A 19,903-nucleotide genomic window follows, 5' to 3' on the forward strand; every position below is an offset into this window, starting at 1 on the left:
CTGTTCCATCCTTCTGTCTCTCTCTGTTTGTCTGTGGGTTTTCAGATGGGTTTTTAAGACTCACTGCAGCTGTGAAATGTGGCGGATCGGTGTAAATGTCTGTGCGTGTTTTGACCAATCAGACACAATTTATTTGTTATACTACAAAGAACCATAAAACTCTACCTCCAAAAGTTCAAGACATCATTGGCTCTTTGACCCACAAGAAGTATGACCTTCACAGACTTCAAAAGGCCTCACTTCGGTGACCCGCCCCTGTTCTGGTTTCTTTCATGTCTTTCTTCCTCTCGTCTGCCAGTGCAACCTTGTCTGGTGGGCCTCCATACAGCCAGTCTTAAGTTTTGTGCCAGGCCTTCAACCAATGATTCTCAGATCTCAGCGGATCTCTCTCTTAGCTCTTTTCACCTTCTACCTGGGAAGAAATTCTCATCCAAGACTGCATCTGGACCCGCACCAATGAGGCAATGGAAGTATTGTACTAATCAGAGGTTCGGCATTAGTTATAGACCCCGTTATTAACTGTGCAGATGATTTACATTTGGTTAACTGAATTTCCATTCTCTGTTTTTCCTGATGGTTTACTATCAAGCCTTTGCACTTTCCCCATGTATGAGTGTATTTATGATTGTGTGTTGTTATGTGAGTTACATACTCTACATGCTCTAATGGATTGATACTGTAAGAAGGTAATTGTGTGGTCACAAATTTATATGAACTTACACTGAATATTCACTGAACTAACAGATTAATTGATGGCAATGTAATTCTGCTACAGTTACTGCTTCCAGCTGATATAAAAGATTGCAATGAATTTAACAAGAAGAAAACATTTTTCTTAATGAGCTGATTTGCTACACTGTTTTCTTTATGCTAATTATAAAGAACAGGATGGTAACACTTCCTATGAAGCACAATGAACATCCACTTAGGAATTCATCCACTTAGATTACAATGGATAATTATAGCTTTTAAATCTCAAATCTTACCATTTTCTTACTTTAAGTAATAATAATAATAATTAATACTACTACTACTACTAATAATAGTAATAATGCTAATACTACACATTTTTTCTCAAGCGACCCGTGAGATCAGATATCAGATCAGATGAATGTCTAATGACACATTTGCTTCAAATCTTTATATTTTTTATAATATTAGTTTTATTATTTTGATGGTATGCTATGGAAGTACGTGTCAACTAGCCTTCATTATTTTTTATGTATTACTAGTGTGCTAATTTTATGCTAACACTTTATTTTGATGGTTCCTCAACAGGCGTACTGAGTATAGGTTACTTTGCAAGCATGTGCACATTATACCTACCATACCTAATTCTACAAATACTTTATTAATAAACATCCCATTCTTTTTCAGTAGAATGTATTAGCTAGCTCGCATTAGCCTTAATATTAGCCTCACAGGAAACACTCAAATAACACTCAGCACCTAACCTCTCACGACATATTGTAAGGTACGGTGCAGATCTTAAATAAACAATGTTAAGATATGATACAGACCATAAAAAAGAAGTAGATTTAATATGGTGTTCATTGTGTGTTGTAAATAATCATACTCTTAAATGTAATAATCACATATATATACATTATTATATATCGTTACATTTTAGAACACATTATAAGGTTTTATACATTCATTATAATGCCTTGAGAATACCCTTTTACAAATAGAGGCTTCATACAAAATGTGGATCCTATTGGATTTATTAAAAACTACCTTCTGCATTCATCTTCATTCTTGTGTGTTCTCTGAAGATCCATGACACATGCATTGTTAGTATAGCCAATTAAAAACCAAGCAGCTTTTAAAATGGAGCCATACTTTAAAAAAAAAAAAAAAAAAACATACTTTTGTCACTGATGTCAAAGGTAGTGTGCATCCAGTCCTGGCACAAATTTATCTGTCACATAACTGGACAAATTATTTATAGTTGCTCGATGTCCTCTTGTCCTTTGATAACTAGGAACAAACATACCCAACTTCTGAATATCTCAGATTTCAAATGTGAAACCTTTTAGGGTGAGTGAATAGAAGTATTATATTTTACAAAGGGGTCTGTCAAGTAATTTGTGTAGAGAAAATAGTGAAGACAGGTGATGCTTCAGTGTTGGTGGTCAGTGGTGTTGTTGTGAACTTTTGGGAGCAAATATAGGCCGTCATGTGAGACACCAATTATAGAGCTTCTGAGAGCTTCTAAATATGACAGCTTCCTACCTACACTGGTCATGACAGATATTTTCCAGAATATATTGTAAGTCTCCTGTTTTTTTCAAGCATCTGAAATGTTATATTCCAAAGCGACTTTTATATGGCAATTAAAGTGCCCCAATTATGGCTTATGAAAGGTTCATATTTTGATTTTGGAATCCCCAGTAACAAGTTTACATGGATGCAAGGTCACAAAACGCTTTCATTGTCTTATAATATGCTTATTTTTACCTTATTTGCTCAACGACTCCCAAATGACTCACTCTGTGATTCATTTCTCCAAACCACTCCTTTGTGTGATGCTAATCTGCTCTGATTGGTCTGATTCGTACATTTCATTTGAGTTCAGTGTTCACAGCCATTAATGGAAAAGCAGCTATTTTACCACTCTAAAAGCGGCACCTAGTGGCAAAGAATGAATTAGCATTTTCATTTCAAGTGGGCTGCAATGTACTGCTGTGTTTTGTTTGTTGGTTTGTTTTCATTCCTCATGTGCCATGTGTGACTTTCTGTGCGTTTCTGTCTGTCTGTCTTAATTGTGTCATTATGTTCAGGCGTCTCTCGTCATTAATGTCATTAAGTCCCCTTTATATCTTAGATTCTGTTCAGTTTAGTTTATTCGGTCTCGTCTATATGTTAGTGTGGATTTGCTACCTTTCTGTGCAAAATTATATCTCTGTAGATCATTTCTACTTTCTTTTTTTAGAGCAATTTATATTCAGGTGCGACTTATTTTCCAGAAAATGCAGCAGTGAATTCCATGTTTCCATATTATTATATGAAATTAATATAATCTTAAATGTCAAATATCATGTACATTTTCAAATATTCCTTGGTCAAAGGTCTCAGAAGCTAGTACATATTTGAGTGCCTTAACAAATTTTTAGTCAGTATCAAGTCACTCATGTCTGGTATACATCTGTGTGCCTTTGACACCGTGATGCTCTTGTGAGATGTAAGAGGAAATGATGAGTTCACATGAATCATAGAGGCACAGAGAGAGGTGTGACTGACACAAACACAGGGGCAGCTTGATTAACGGCCGTGTGCAGACTCACGGGAAATGTCATCTAACTGTCATTTCCTTCCATACATGTTTCATTTCATTGTGTGGTGTAATGATGCTATTGCTGTCTGTGGTCTATCTACAGACTCAGTGTGTTCTGTCTGCTCTCGGGTTGAACACAGGCTCAATAGCTGTTTGTTTTATTGACTTTATTTCCATGGCTTTTGGAGGCGAAACATTAAGAATGAGATTAATTGCATAAAGCTGGCAATCGTATGCATATTTTTGAAATTCGGTTGTAAATGTTCCCTTTTTGCAACTCTAACCATTCTAATAGTCTAAAAAGTAATTTGTTAGTAGAATTATTTAATTTCTGTGTCAGACGTGCAGTACTTAATAAGATAAAAAGGGAAGTTGCATGGTTTTGAATTACATTAAGCATGCTAATATACAGCATTGTTCGCTACTAAATTGATTTATTGTAGTTAAACTGACTTGTTCTTGTTTTGTTTTGTATGAAACTGTGGGAAAGTTTTCTTCAGTTTAATTAAGTTAATGAAATTGACTTTTTAATGGAACATTTCAGTAGATCCAATGTCAAGGGGAACGTGAGATAAATTTGGTTCTCATTCATATTGTTATTATTCATAATAAGCAGTTATTTTATACTTAAAGTCATAATGCTGACTTTATTTTTACTGATATATATGCACATTAACTGCATATTAACTGATATGCACCATGATGTTATTTTTGAGTCAAATTCAGTTCTTCATTAAGTGGAAATTTAAACAGTTGCAAGAGTGTTTGCAAGAACTCAGGTTGACATACTTATATACCAGAACTAAAGAATTGCAAATGTCTTTCATAAAACCAAAGCTTATCGCAATTAATCAAATAGAAACGTTGTTGGGCATGTTTCAGATTACTGTTGAAGATGGTAAATAATTGCCCAATTGTATACGATAATGCCATTTACTTCAGTACATCAGTAATGTTATTCTTGAGAAAATGTTCTTTCAGTATCACTGAATTGGCTGTTGACCTTTTAGATGGTGAAGTTTGTATTTTTACTGCCTCTGCCAAGACTGCCTCACGACAGACAATGATGTCCTAAACGCATAATACAAGTGCAGATGGCGTCACTGTTTTCAAAATTGGTGTTTTTGTAGGATACACAGAGACAATAACAATATAACTTTTTTAAAACTAGCACACTGAAACCCATTTTTAGGCCCTCAAAATGCCATTTTAGTTTAGGCGAATGGCCAAAAGGCATCAAACGTTTTCAGTTAACACTTAAAGTGACAGTCCACTCAAAAATAAAATTCTGTCATCATTTACTTTCCAATCCTCTATGAGTTTCTTTTTTCTGCAGCACACAAAAGGAAGAAATTCGTGCAGGTTTAGAACAACTTAACGGTGAGCGAAGGATGACGCCATTTTCCTTTCTTTCTTTTTTTTTTTGTCTTTGACTGTATTTTTGGAACAGTATTTAACGCTTAATGCGTGTTTCAGTGTTTAATGAACCGCACTTGTCTGTTGTTGAATGTTTTACAGCATGAGCTCATGAATAATTCATAAGCATGCTGTAGTCCTTTCTGTGTGCGATGTCCCGAGTTTGACATAAGGAGTTTTATGTCCAGAGATCATAGAAACATTGTTTTCTGCAGTCGTTGTTCTGTGGCACTCCTGGAAGGGGCTAAAATAACCCCTGACCGTTCAACTGTTCTTGCGTCATGCTGGACACTTGGACTATCTTTACCTTACAATAGTATGCCTGCGTATGGACACACACGCATGCACACGCACACACACACACACACACACACATACACCTACTCTATATCATATGTGTGTAAGACTGGTAAAAGCAGCTTATGGGCAGAAATTCATGACTGTCAAATGACCTCCTTATGTATATATTGCATATATTATAAGTGTATTGTTTTGTAATTGCATTTGCCACTATTAACTAGTTTCTTTTAGCGTGCATATTATAGCATGCTGACATTAATGCATTATTATTAGCAGACATTAATGCATTATTCTGCATGACCGTATTTTAGAATCCTTAATTTAAAATACTTTATAGTTAATAGTAACTTAACAGTTAACATGCGTTCCCTTAACTTAAAATATTATCAAAAATACATGCAACTACCTGCAAATAATGACGCTGGCAGCTCATTTAGTTTAAAAATGTGACCAGGTAGTTTTTGGGTGAAATACTACAAAATGTTCAGACACACTCTTAAAACACACACAAGTTTTGCAGACAAGTTTCTCGGAGAGCGCAATGAGCTTAATAGAACAGAGACAAATGGCTGTGCAGTAAATCTGTCATTAAAGGGATACTTAAGGATAGTGTATTAATCAATGTTTTATGTAAATGAAAATGAAATCTGTTCATCGTCATGCAATTGAGTCGATTTAAGCTGATTAATTCATATAGATTACTTTTACAATACATGGTTTTGAACAGAATGGATGTGTTATGGACGGACAGAAAGGTTAAAGGTTTCTTTCAAATATATTTAATATTATTTTATGGGTGAATGATAACAGAATTTACATTTTTAGGTGAACTGTCCCTTTAAGACGTATTCTTGACGTCTGCCTTACAAATACGAGCTAGTTCTCAATCTTTACTAATGGCCACATATACCGCACTTCAATTTTTTTTTAATGATTTAATTTCACGTCGTCAATCCTCTTGTCAGGCTTAAAACAGAAATACTCAGCTTGTGATGGATCTTGTTTGGTTGTCTTTAAAGAGAGGGCAATCTTTAACTAGGCTATTCATTACTTTAATGTTATGTCAGTCCTGCATGGCAGATATGTTTTATGGTAATTAAATGGGTCCTCCGACGGATCTCATTTATTGTTTTGTGATGAACTGATTTTAGTAAAGGCTCCACGAGACTTTAATGACACTGATGTGCAGCTGCGATTTAATGTGTATATATATCATCCAGGCTAATGCAATTTAATTCATGTACTGCAATTTAGAAAATATGAATTCAGTTTATTAAAAATAGACTTTGTGCATCATCCTTCGGAACTTCAATTGCTATTTCAAGCTGGTTCTAACTCTGTGTGTACCGATTGTTATTTTTTACGTGACCTTGACCAATCTATCAGATTGGTTGGCCTCATATTTTTTGGCCATTATTGCACAAACTGATTATTATAGCAGCTATGTGGAGGTTTCACTGCAATATATTATACAAACTGTATAATGACCTCACAGAAATCAAGCACTTGCAGGTTCTCTGCAGCAGGGCTGATGAAATTTGCACAAATGGCTGAGCGGGGATTGTGTGTGTTTGTTTGTGTGAGATAGACATCCCCTGATCTGCCCGGCGTATGTATGACATGTGCCTGTTTCTTTCGCGAGCCTTTGATTCACGGCTCGGCCGCTTCTAAAAATAACAGCAAGCAGAGCGGGACAGCGGCCTGTCTCTGGAGAGAGAGAACGAGAGAGAACGAAAGAGAGAGACAGGACATGGGCAGTCCTCTCTTTTCTTTCTCTCGCTCTCTCTCTCTCTCTCTCTCTCTCTCTAGTCATTTTGTTCAGCAGCACAGTCGCGCCTCAGAGCAGCTGCTGCACACACACACACACACACACACACACACACACACAGTCTGCAGCAATTGTTGTGGAACTCGCGATGAAACCGTGGACAGAGTGAGACAAATCCACACAGAGAGCAAAAGAGCAGGTAGACTGAAATAGAACCAAACAGACGCGCAAAGGGAACTTACAGTGCATTTCTAGGCAGAAGTACAGAAGGAGACGTCTACTGACAGGATTCAGGATCAGCACATGTGAAAGAGACGCGTTCACAGCGGCCAGATGCCTGTATTTAAGGTACACCTGCTTTAATGGGTCCAAAACTGAGCTTTTACACCTAATTTGACACAGTTTGTGCATGCGTGTGTGTGTGTGTGTGTGTGTGTGTGTGAAGACGGGAATAGATGTTTCTAAAGCTGCGCGGTTTACTTCGCTGTTTTATGACATTTATGTTACGGTTTAGTTTAATATCATAGCAGATTTTATCAAGATTACATTTTTTCAGATATTTGTATTATTTTTCAGTTGTTTTTATTTTATTTCTATTTTTTTATCCGGTTTTCTAATGCAAATAAATAAAAAAATTATTTATTTCTTTTTAGAAGCTTATATTTTATGATGATTAACGAAAATATATGAAATGTTTAACATGCTCATATTTTATGACTGTTTTAGTGCGTGCGTGTTTTTTATTGCTTATAAATGGAGCTTGCTGAGATAAGCAAGTGGTAAATTGTTAAATAAAGTTTCTTGCACTCGTTTCATATAGCAAAACATACACGGTGAGCGGCGACTTGCATGATGATGAATTGCTTTATGAGGTTTAAGTGACTGACATTTCCCACAATGCTCGTGAAGGCAAGGTGAACTGTAACTGTGCGAGGCAGACGCGTCCAGAGGAAATGTCCTTTCATAAAGTTTATAATGTGCACACATTCGAAGTGGAGATTTCTCAACTTGTTGTTCTTGAACACTTCCTCGTGTAGTTGCGCGCGTTTGAGAATACTGTATCGCTTTTACAGTTCACTACAAATCGTTTACCCACAAAATCGTCATTTATACACCTTCATGCAAATCCAAAGCTGCTTTCTGCGAAACACAAAAGAAGAAGTTCAGTGTTAATGCTGCTCTTTTCCATGCAGATAAGGGGCTTTAAAAGCAGCTATATTTGGCAGCGAATAGTACACACATATTTAAGTTCCTGAAAATATTCTATCATTGCTTGTTCACATTTAAAATATGCTACTGTGTGCCAAGACGTGTCATGCCAGGTTTCTTGTCACGTCAATGATAAGACATATTCAATCAATGTCAGTGATGTCAAATATGACACGACTTGTACATTGCAACAGGACACATTGAGATGCAATGACGAATGAGATGTAAGAGCTGTTCGTGTAGTGTCGAAGGCGTTTTATGAGAATGCACCAAAAAAGGACCTGGAAAAGATTGGACCTAGAAGGAAACAAACGAATGAATAAATAAACAGACAACAGGTTTGTGCATCATTATGTGCCGCTCTGAATATCTCAAAAATTTATAAAGATTCCACGCAGAATGCATAAATGTGCAAGTGTGCTCATGATCGGTCTGCAATCTAAAAAACAAATACTTTGGCTCAACAACAAAACAGTAATAAAAATAATTACACAACATTAGTTTTGAGCTTTGAGAGTTTCTAATGAAATAGTTTACTCAACAAATTACACTTAGTTAGAGAAACTCAATTTGTAGCATATAGTAATACAAATAGTTAAATCAATAAACTAATTCCTGTGGATCCTTCTCTACGAAATATAAAGCCTTGAAGTTAGTTATTTGAATTTTAGTTACTGAAATAACGAAGCTATTAATAAAAGTCACTCCAATCTCTGTTTTTGTGTGTCAGTTAAAGTAGCAGATGCATTCAGAGAATAGATTCATCTGACTTGAAACCAGTGCATACATTTTTTATGCATACCTGCCAGCCAATCAGAATCGAGAATTCAGACTGACCATTTAAATAAGTTTATTTCTAGAGTACCATTCTAGAGTATCTGCTTTTCTTTGCCATTTTGACTAGCACAAACAGAGCAGATAGGACTCTCTCTTTCTCAGTGTGTGTGTGTGTGTGTAGTGGACGTTAATGTTTGTGTATTCAGTCAGACATGGAAGTCCAGCCAAGTGGCATGATGTCTTGAGTGAGGCTGGGGTGAATGATCAGTGCTTAATGGTGTGTTTGTTAAAGACTCTCTCTTTTTCACACACACACACACACACACACACACACACACACACACACACACACACACACACACACACACACTCACTCTCTCTCTCACACACTCTCTCACACTCTCTCTTCCTTCCACTCATGATGTGTTTATGTAAAGAGGGTGTCACCTGTCCGACCACTAGATTTCTCTTTTCTCTCAGTCCTTTCTTTCTTTTCTTGCTGATCTTAAAGAAGGAACTGAATCTGCATACATTGACACAAACACATGCACACACACACACACACAAACAGATGCGCATCGTTTGATTCTCAAGGCTGTTTGTCTGTCCTGATGGTGAGTGCGTGTGTCCGAGGTGTGGTTTACTTCTGTCTGTGATCTCAAGTGTTTCAGCGTATGTGCTTGTGTATTGTATTTGTGGTTGCTGCTGTTCTATAGAAGCTTACAGGATGTTAAAAAGTGTGTGGGGAGATGTTTTTGCTCAGAGGTTGCTCTTTCATATCTCTGAGGCATCAACTTTGTCTCAGCTAACAACTGAACCTATAGATGATATAGAGCTATAAAATAAAGGTGCTGTTGTAAGAATGAGCATTGAATGAGAATTGTTTCTGTATCTGACTTCTCTGTGACTTTACTAATCTTGGCCATCTGAGCTTGAGACATTAAAAAACTTAAGTGGGGAAGCACAAAACGCTACATGCAGATTGTTAGTTGAATTTTTAACAAGTTAGAGGCCTTTTTAGTATAATTGTACAAATATCCACCATTAGCTCGTGTGTCTTTCTGCCATGAACTCTTTACAGAATTCTCACTATATTACACAATATGAGCTATATGAGCAATGTAAAAGCTGAATAAAAAGTTGAATAAACTGTTTAAATCTGTAGTGTCGTGTAGCAAATATATTAAATGAATATTGAGAAGCGCAATGCTTTTGCATGCCTTCCTTCTCAAACGAAATGAAAAAAAATAAATACAATTTTTCTTCATTGTAAATTATTTTACTTCTTTAATTTTAACATAGTACAGAGAGCATGTTGCAATAAACTGCATTACGATGAGCCCTGCTATGAGGAATAGATGACTCCATGCAGTTAGATGGATAATTGACATAATTCCCTATTGTAAATTCTATTTACTGCAGCATGAGAGAGTATGAAGTTCTCAAGGGTCATCTACAGTAAAATCATTTTTTTCTTGTGGTTACGGTTTTTGCAGTTTTGCAATTTATGAAATAAACTCATGAATTTGGAAACAGTTCCCTCATCTTTTGCCCGCAGTTTTGTAATTTGAGCCCTCTATTTAGACGCCTGTATACTCTCAGATTTGACAACTGTACTCTTAGATTTGTAATCTACAGACAGTTTTTGTAAACTGTGCTCCACCATTTGTAGCTAGAAATTCACTGATACGTATAATACTAGAGATGCTAAACATTTGATTTCCTCTTATGTTACTTTAGAGGGGTTTCTATAAGAAGTAGTATCTAAATATAAAATTATTAAATATTTTACAGCATTGTTATTTTTCACAGCTATTGTTGAGGGTACATGTGTTTTTTTAGATATGTTCATGAAGGTATTATTTTAAATAGTGGACTTCACTGATAGAATAATTAGAGTAGATGCTATTAAATTATTTTCATTTAATTAGGTAACATCAAAACATTAGAGGGACAAAGCTGTCGTTTGGTGATGATGCAACGTGTCCTACCGATGAGTTGCAACATTTCTCTTTCGTCCTTTCATTAATCTTTTAGGTCTAACAGCCCTAAACATGTTTGTTTGTGGAGGACAGACGTTAGTGAGATTGGGCACGAGGATCAAGAAAATAAGGCTTCTGCGCTGCCATGTTAATGACTACAGCGGCATCTTTATTGGGCCGAATGACTTTGTGATGGCTTGTGTGACCTTAATCAAGTATTGTGTGTCCCTGACCTTCTGTGTTTGATTAATTTTACCTCTGTGCCCTTCCCTCTCTCTCTGAGAGTAGAGGAATATATTAGGCCCTAGTAACAGAGAGATTGTCTCTAATGGCCACGAGAAAGGCAATGGTTGTTTTGTTTACTGTTGAATATTTTATGGCTCTATTTGGTGGATCTCTCTGCTTGCTAAAAAGTGAGATATACTGCTGGATTTTACTAAAATGTCTGTGATAAAAGTGATTGTTGGGCAACTATTTAACAATTACCTCGCCATATTTTAGTGATGCAAATGGTTTTGTTTATCCATCTTTTTACTACACCCTTTGACGCTTTATGGAATTATGGGAGAGTAACTTTCTATTAACGTGTAAACAATAAGACAAAGGTTCACTTTAGAACACAATAAGAACTGGGTACATAGTAAAGCATTAGCAAATATCTTCAAGAGACCAAAAATAAAAATGTTCTATTAGCAATATTACAGACATGTATCACTGTAGTAATATATGTCTGTATCATGTAATATACATAACACTTGCATTTTAAATAATTAATTTGAGGGAAAATATTTAAATTAAAATCTAAAAAGTATTTGGGAGGCAAATCTTAGTTAAAATTCTTAGTATATTCCAGTGCATTATTAATGAGATATATTGCAAATTAAATCAGTAGAGAAGAAGACTACTTAATGGGCTGTTTTTTTCATACTGTTACAGTGGAATATACAAAAATATATATAATAATGAGGAAAAGATTTGGAAAAATGCTCTTGTCATATATATTCTTGTTATTCCATATCACAATTAATTACCAAGTGTTAATGCTATTCTTCTGACATAGAACACATGGAACAGAGTAGTGTAGGTGTAGGTTTTGTTACTTTGTAAACAATTTAGCATAATTTGAAGTTAACCAATATGATTTCCCAAATTGTGTTTAGACAGCTTGCCAGCATGTTCTGGAGCACTTGATAGATGTGTTATTAATGACCTCAGGATGCATCAGACACTTAACGTTACCTAATCATCACTGAAGGCTGATAGGTCCTTTATCTTGCATCCTTTGCCACATGGCGCAAGCTGACTGACCTCTGATGATTTTGTAGCCAGTTAAACTGCTTGCTCAACATTTACTGTACATTGATCCCACAAGTAGTTGTAAGGTTCTCTCCAAATAGATACGCCCAACTGGTAATAGCAAGCATACTTTTGTAATAATATGTACCACTATGAAATACTAATTAGAGGGTAAATAAAGTACAGTGACATACTTTTTTAGTTTAACCAGAAATTAAAATTCTGTCATCGTTTACTCCAGTAGTTCCAAACATCAAACCAGGGTCACCAAAACAACCTGGTTACAAACTTTTTTCAAAATATCTTCCTTTGTGTTAGACAGAACAAAGAAATTCATACAGGTTTGGAACTACTTGAGATTGAGTAAATGATGACAGGACTTTCTTTTTGGGTGAACTATTCCTTTAGAACAGTGTCTCATTTCTTAATTTTACAAAGTGTACAGTGAACTTTTTAATGTCCTCTGAAACCCCCCACCTCCCCCAGCTCCACCTGTCTAGATCTGCTATGGCCTATTCATGCAGCAGCAGCACATCTTACATGATTAAAGCAATGTGTCTGCAAGTCGCCATACTCAGCAGTAGCAGTGTACATAGCAGATATAGTATATAGTCAGATCAAGACCAATTACATTAACACCGCCTTTTCATTAACATGCTAAAACTCTTCAGATAGTCACGATTGAAATGTATATGTGTGTATTGTCTCTGTATCTTACCTCGCTCCTCTTGTTAGCGAGCATCAAGTGATCTGGCATGTTTTGATGTGCAAGGCACGTCCCTCTCCATGTGCCTGCTTTTTGAAGTGTTTGCCCCCATCCCATTCAGTTACGCCTTTAATCTGCTGTTTCTAATGCTGTACTGACGCTGCTGTAAAGACACGTCTCACCCACTGATTTCACTCATTCTGCGAGCACAGACACACCGACAGCAGCCAATTATCTTCAGTGTCCCATTGATTTATCAATCATCCCAGCATTAATGCTCACCAACATTATTCTATGGCTTCGATTCCAGTGGCAGATCCTTTAAGATAGCAAGCAACTGATTTATCAGTGCTTGGTACTGTGATTAGATTTTCAGTTTGTTCAAATATTTAATCATTATTTATGTATTGTAGCTGCTGTTGTCTGTCTGTCTGTTATGAATGCAGTTTCATATTTTAGGTGGCAAACGGGAAAAATGACTTTGGAATTTTTGTAGGTTGATCATGCTTTTAATAAATGAACGAACATTCTGAAAGAATAGCTTCATTTTTGTTTTTTAAGATGAAGGAAAGACTAGATTTGAAGCTTTAGGCAGGTCATGTTAGTCAAGTTGCAAACAGCTGATGCTCAGCTGATCATAATGTCTGTCAATATAATTCAGACACATATCAGAGTGGTTCCACCTTTTTGTGACAACCTAAGTGCCCCTAATATCTGTCTTGAGTTTGCACAGAAGCATAATGCCAATGTCAGCATATTGCTTCAGTCTGTCATTACTGTTAAGTACAGTTTACATGCAGTTATGTTGCACACACACACACAAACAATTGTGTTATATTTGTGTATTTATTTCTGCATTTATTTTACCTTATTCAAGGTTCTTAAAAATCTCTTTGAAATCTTTTTGAAAGGTTTGATGTCAACCTGTACACTTACTGTGTGTGGATTAGCTTGTTTCTGGTTGACTGATAAAGCGCCTGTGCACTCATGGATATTGCACAAAGACAGCTAATTAAATTTGAGATTGCTATTTTGAGAAAGCTTTGACATTTTCATCAGACGGTACTTAAATGGTTTGAGAATGTGTCATCTGAGGTTGACACTATGAATGGTATGACTCAGTGAAAGAAGAGAGAACCAAAATGTCTGAAAACATTTGTAATCTTTTGGCTAAAATCCCAAATTACTGCGGTGATGACGCTTTAAGATGAAAATTTATGGTAAATATAAAGCTGGTTCATTAAATTATTACGCATATTGATTAACAGGGTGAAATCAAATATGATAATGGCAAAATTCATGTTGTCTTTGTTTCACCCTAACTTGCGACTATGTCTGTTGAAAGAGCATGTAGCTTGAAAATGCTTTGCTCCCAGATTGCTTTCTTTAAAAGAACTGTGGTGCCTGAGGGGGGCTACATGAGATGAGAAGGAGAACAAGACATGGATCACAAGGTCTCCATTGATAAAGCTAATGCCTGCTCCAAGCCTTACGTATCTCATATTCCCCTAAGGTTTGCGTTGCCCCTAGTTTGCTAGTAGTGACGTGCACACAGTGGGTCTTCGGCTGTGCACAGTCATGTTTGGCTGTGAAGATGAAGAAATCAAGAAATCAGTACTTGTTGGCAGATGTCTAAAGATTACCTGAAACCATGTTTTAAATTAAAGTTCAGTAAACAGTAAAAATTATTTCAAGTTGCAAGTCACCATATCCAATAGGCCAATTACTTAAATAAAAGTCTTGGAGTATCTAATTTGAATGGTGCTTTACTCTATCATTAATAATAAGCTCAAGAGAAATAATGAAAAACAAGAAACTGTTGATTTGCGCAGGAGAGCAATCACGTGATTTTCTAAAATCAAAATTAAACTGAACACCTCAAAACTGAAATAAGTCAAGGCCGACTCAACAGCCTCTTATTACAGGCCTGTACTCTAAAGGTCAAGGGTTCGCAAATAACCAACACTATCTCCACCTTCAATACCACGACTGAGGTGAGAACCTTGAGCAAGGCACAGAATAAACACTAACTGTACTTCACGCTCCAGGCTTTTCACTTCATTTCACAGACAAAATAATAGCCAAGTAAAAATTGCGCCCAGTTCATCTAATAAAAACACAGCTGACGATCATCAAAGTCGGTAATGTTAACATGTAGAAAGTAAAACTTGTTAACAGTCTTGATACCAGAAATTCATAGTCAAAGGACCGATAAAATTTTCGTAAATACTTGATTGCCAATGTTGGTTTGATCATAGTCAGTCTATACAGTTGCGCGATATCCGTTGCGCCAGACAGTAGCTTTTTAGAAATTTTGACTCATTTTGAATAGTCCGTACTCGAATTTTCGCTCACGAATAGACGTTATTCCCTGTCGTCATTTGCATAAGCAGCCAAGTAGCGTTCCTGTTGCGTTTCGTTTAGCGAGGAGCACCACATAGAGTGAGAGTCTGGCAGTAGCTTTGTCGACGCCGATTTGCGTTATTTGCATAAGCCTAGCAGTAAGCTCCGAGTATCAAAACACGCGACCTTGAAGATTTTAAACAATTATCAGGTTGTGATCGCAGCGCATTTCCGCAGCTTAATCATCTCTCATGACAGCAACTCGCCTTCAGCTTCAACTCAACTAAATCACGCAGAACCGTGGCCTGTGTTTTATATATGTTGCACAGTTCATTTTGGGTGAGCTTTGCCAGTCAAGATGCAACAGGACGACTTCTTGCGGCAGTGGCTCAGCTTGTGAGAAACCAGACGAAATTCCATAGTGTCTTCTGTTTGTGTGCGTTATAAAGTGCTGATTCTTCTTTCAATGGCATGTACTTCAACAGCTTGTATACCTTCGCCTGGAGCCATTTAGCCTTCAAGGATCATTACTTGCCTGATAGCTTTAAAATGTTGTGTTATGTAGCAATCGCTGTTGGAAAACAACAGTATATGCCGGTTAGTTATGTTTTAGTGCCGTGACGCCGGTTCAAAACATACCTAAACAGTAAGGTAGTTGTTAAGTCAGTATCGTAGATTGTAGAATACCTCTGCAGTTCTTTTTTTACATTACGACATTCACTGTAATGCACTCCTCTTATGCGCAAACATCAAGAAGAATGTACCTTTCTTATCTGGTGAAGCCGCCAAAGTTCAACCCGATGCCCACTCATAGCAGCATTCCGAAAGATGTGGTACATAATTGTTATCACCTGTAGCCATAAAAAGGCACCTGACTACCGTAGTTCAACAGAATTAAACACAATGAAGCCAAGTCACGCACAGCTGCACATCGTTCATTACGCACATAGAGATGTCTAAAGACTTCATTTATGAGAGCTTCGTTTAAAACAGGCTTCCGTCATTGCTGATTGTTTAGTGATTTTAATGAATAATAGATTGAAATGTTAGTACAAGCATCTAGAATACAAGAATACTGGCACTTTGTTGACGAAATATACTAGCGAGGTTTTAGAATCATCATTGCACTTTTGAGGTTCTGCCAGAGCTCTTCATTTGATTACCTGCGCGAGTCCACTGGTGGTCATTACGACGCTCGTCGTTACTCGCCAGCAATAACACTCGAATCTATCTCAACATCGCTTTGCAGTTTGCATAGCAAAAACTACTGAATTATATATATTTTATGTTCCTTGCGTAGTCCACTTTTATTTTATTTCAAAGAAAATAAATGTAGTTCGCGTTACAATTTCATGTATCACCGTCTTATTCTTTACACATTTTCTTCGCGAACGCTTAAAGTCCTCTCTTCATATCATTTACTATTCATTTTCTTTCATGTCAGATGGCAAGTTACGCATGAGGGGACTCAACGAAGCAAATTATCTTCAACACGATAACAGTAGTTAAAGAGTAGCCGCTAGGTGAGTCATTCGTTCATTTTTGCAACATTTCTTTCGTAAATGCCTGTTCGGGTAGTAACTTTCATGTCGACGTCAGCAGACGACAAGAGTGCCTATTTGTGAAGCCTCAGTTACGGATGGGGAGTTAATATGTCGCATATCATGCGAGCGTGTAATATGAATTCCATCTTATGACTTCAGCTTGGCCGTATCACGAGCTTTCAGTCGCTTCTGCCGTAAAACTTCACAGCTTACCGCGCCTCATTAGGCGAGCAAACACATTTGATAGCCGATTCTGAAGCCCAGAGCTGTCAGTATGTACCTGAAAGACCAATATATTAATGGGCGCTGTAGCAATATGATAAGGTGTGGGCATAATTTATTGTATTTTCACATCTGTGCGCCAATAGCCTATTCGTCATTAAGGCTGTAAGTGATATACAGTTCACAAAATGTCAGATGACGATTTACATGAAGAATACATTATAACACAATATTAGCATCAGTACCATTATTAACTAATAAAGCCTATTGAGGAATTATTAGTAATAGTAATAGTTAACACACCACATTATTGTTTCCTCAAAAGAATCACTAAAATACAGTATTATTGTGTTCATAATTTAAATAATACATAATGCATACTTATTCGCGATGGTCATGGTAACTCCACTAGTACGACTCTGGCAGTTGTTTATTTCAGAGGAAAGCTAATTGAGGGGATTAAAGAGTTTGCAGAAAGATTATAGAATCATTAGTAATGAGACTGAATACTGTATAACGGTTTTGTGAAATATTATTATTCGGTGTTAGCTACATCGCGAATATTGTGTTTTGGACAGTATTTTCGTGTCGAAGATCGTATATAAAGAGTCAATGAAAACTTTGGTATCAGCTTGTAGTTTCGTTGCGCCGTTAAATTTAAATACGCTGCGGGTTATCACGATCGTCACTTTAGAATGGGTTCAAATAACTAGTAGTTTTCCAGAAAGATGTAGTAACACTTCGAGTCACATTATCCAAAAACCTCATATAAATTCACATCATCTCAAAAGACAGCACGACGCTGCCGATTTTAGGATTATGATGATTTCACTTAGAATACTGATTCGGGCAATTAGTACCCTTTGAGAATTTCTGACAGCCTCTTTCGAAACATTAACAAGTTACATTACCTAATTTTAGAATTAATTACATAATTACATTAATTAGCAACCTGTATGCAGTTATTGTGAAGTCTTCCAGGGCAGGTTGCAGCTAACCGAGCGTTAATATTCATTAAATTGTTAATCAGAGCTTTGTTAGTAACAGTAGTTATTACAATAAAGCATTATGCATTAAGTTAGTTTGCTCTGTTTAGTTATTATAAACTACGGAACAGTATTCAGTAAAATACTCATTTTTTTCAAGTAGTACTAATTATTCTTTCAAAAGCAATGTTTATTTCTTCTTTTCAGATGGGATTACTTAAAAGTTTGTAGCAATATTTTATTTCAATGCAGCTTAATGTTTCGTATTATATGGGCAAATACTGTTCATCGTTCGTTTTTCACAGAATAACAGCAAAGAATGAAAGAAAAAGTCTACGTTATCTATAAACCCGAAAGAAAGCAGTCTTGCCATAAAAAAGATTATCATGTCATTCATTACCAGTTCTAAATGCCGACTTGAAGTCCATTTTCATGTTTAATAACGTAATACGTGAGCTTCCCATGATGAGTAAAATCATTAGCAGATTTCAGAGAAATTGTATTGCACAAATTTACTGCGGTTTTAATCCCGTGTTTAATAGTTCGCATACCCAGAGTTAAATAATCTATTTCGTCACCGAGAAATCTTTTTTAATCCATTCTGCTCGCGCATTGCCGATATTAATTAATTCTTTTTACAATTACGTGTTTTACTAACACGAATTAACATAAATTTTCAACCTTCACTGCCTAAATACCATTTTCTGTTTTTTTTGTGCCTGCTTAGTTTTATTACATAAGAATTAATTTTTAGAACAGATTATTCCTCACTTTTAATATCAGTTATATTAGCATAGGTTTATTTCAATAGTAAGACACAGAATGATATTGTTCGCACATAAAAGCAACACGCCGTACTTGGGTGCAATCAACATTGGGGAATATGTGGAGGTGATATCCGTCAGCCCATTTCTCACTGTTCCCAAACAATGATACATGACAAACACACAAGCCACATAAACATCTTCAATCACTTTCAGCATGCTTGTTCATTAAACATAACATTAGTCATTTTTCGTAGCAGTTCTATTAATATCATTCGAAGTTACGATCATAAGCATTGTATTACAGACCACCGTGTTATTTCAGCGATGCCGGCAGATGAGCCATGCACTAGGCCTGAGAACGATTCTCTATTTCTCGGCTACTTTTCTCCGATTTATCAGTTACCACGCCAGTAAAGCTCCTCAGGAGTTTTCAACGGCCGGAGATTGCGTACTTCTTCAACACCACTGTTCCCATCAGCTCCTGCTCACCGAGGAGAAGATTTAGTTATTGGCTCCAGCTGGTGATGACTTAGTTATGGAGGAGGATGAAGGCAGGGAGAAAGAGAGGAGAAGGGAAAGAATACAGATTCACCCATCGATAGCACAGCAGTTATGCTTTGTTTATACGCAAGAGATCGTGAAGATTTAGTGACAATGCTCTCAGAGATAATAGTGATTGACGGAACGCCTCCAATTTCACTCTTCCTTCCATTTGTTGTTTCAAAGTTAAGCATTAGATCGTCTTTTCGCAGCAGACGTTATTCTCCACTCGGCAGATGAAGAGTATGAAGAAGATGAAGATGATGAGTGAGGAGGAGTGAGTGTAGACAGCGATGATATCTGTTTTCGAACGAGCGACAGCAAATGAGAGCATGGTAGAGTCATTCTCCTCTCAAGTAAGTTATCAGGTGTGGATCAGCAGAATTTCAGTATTCATCAATACAGTGAGGCTTCAGACCTGCCAGTTCCTCACACTGACAATGTGCCATCAACTGCATGTAGTGTTTCGGCAAAGTGGCCGGGATTATCCATCAAACCTGAAACAGTTAGCTCGATTCACAACGGAGGTCCATGCACCAGCTGTGCATGTTCTTCGGAACAGTAAGTCCTTCTGTTTCATGGCTGCCAAATGAGTTTGATGATCACTTTTTGGTCATGCCATTGTTAAGCGATAGTGAGCAAGCATCACTATTACTCATACATATCAAATACGTAGCTCGCGCAGTAATCAGCCTCACCAGAGGCAGCGATACATTTGATTCAAATAATTATTGTCAGACTTAAAATTTTTCAGACGAGTATAATGCAAG

General features: G+C 36.7%; 1 protein-coding gene across 1 annotated transcript in view; it reads left to right on the top strand.

Annotated features, from left to right (window-relative positions):
* LOC122345117 (regulator of G-protein signaling 3-like) overlaps positions 1 to 19,903 on the top strand; it is a 76,338-nt gene that overhangs the window by 52,117 nt on the left and 4,318 nt on the right. The window contains exon 12 of the mRNA XM_043238946.1: positions 19,346 to 19,410. Coding sequence (XP_043094881.1) covers positions 19,346 to 19,410 — 65 coding nt within the window. The remainder of the gene's footprint in view (positions 1 to 19,345; positions 19,411 to 19,903) is intronic.

Source organism: Puntigrus tetrazona, chromosome 5 (genome assembly GCF_018831695.1).
Source record: "Puntigrus tetrazona isolate hp1 chromosome 5, ASM1883169v1, whole genome shotgun sequence".
Taxonomy (NCBI): Eukaryota; Metazoa; Chordata; class Actinopteri; order Cypriniformes; family Cyprinidae; genus Puntigrus; species Puntigrus tetrazona.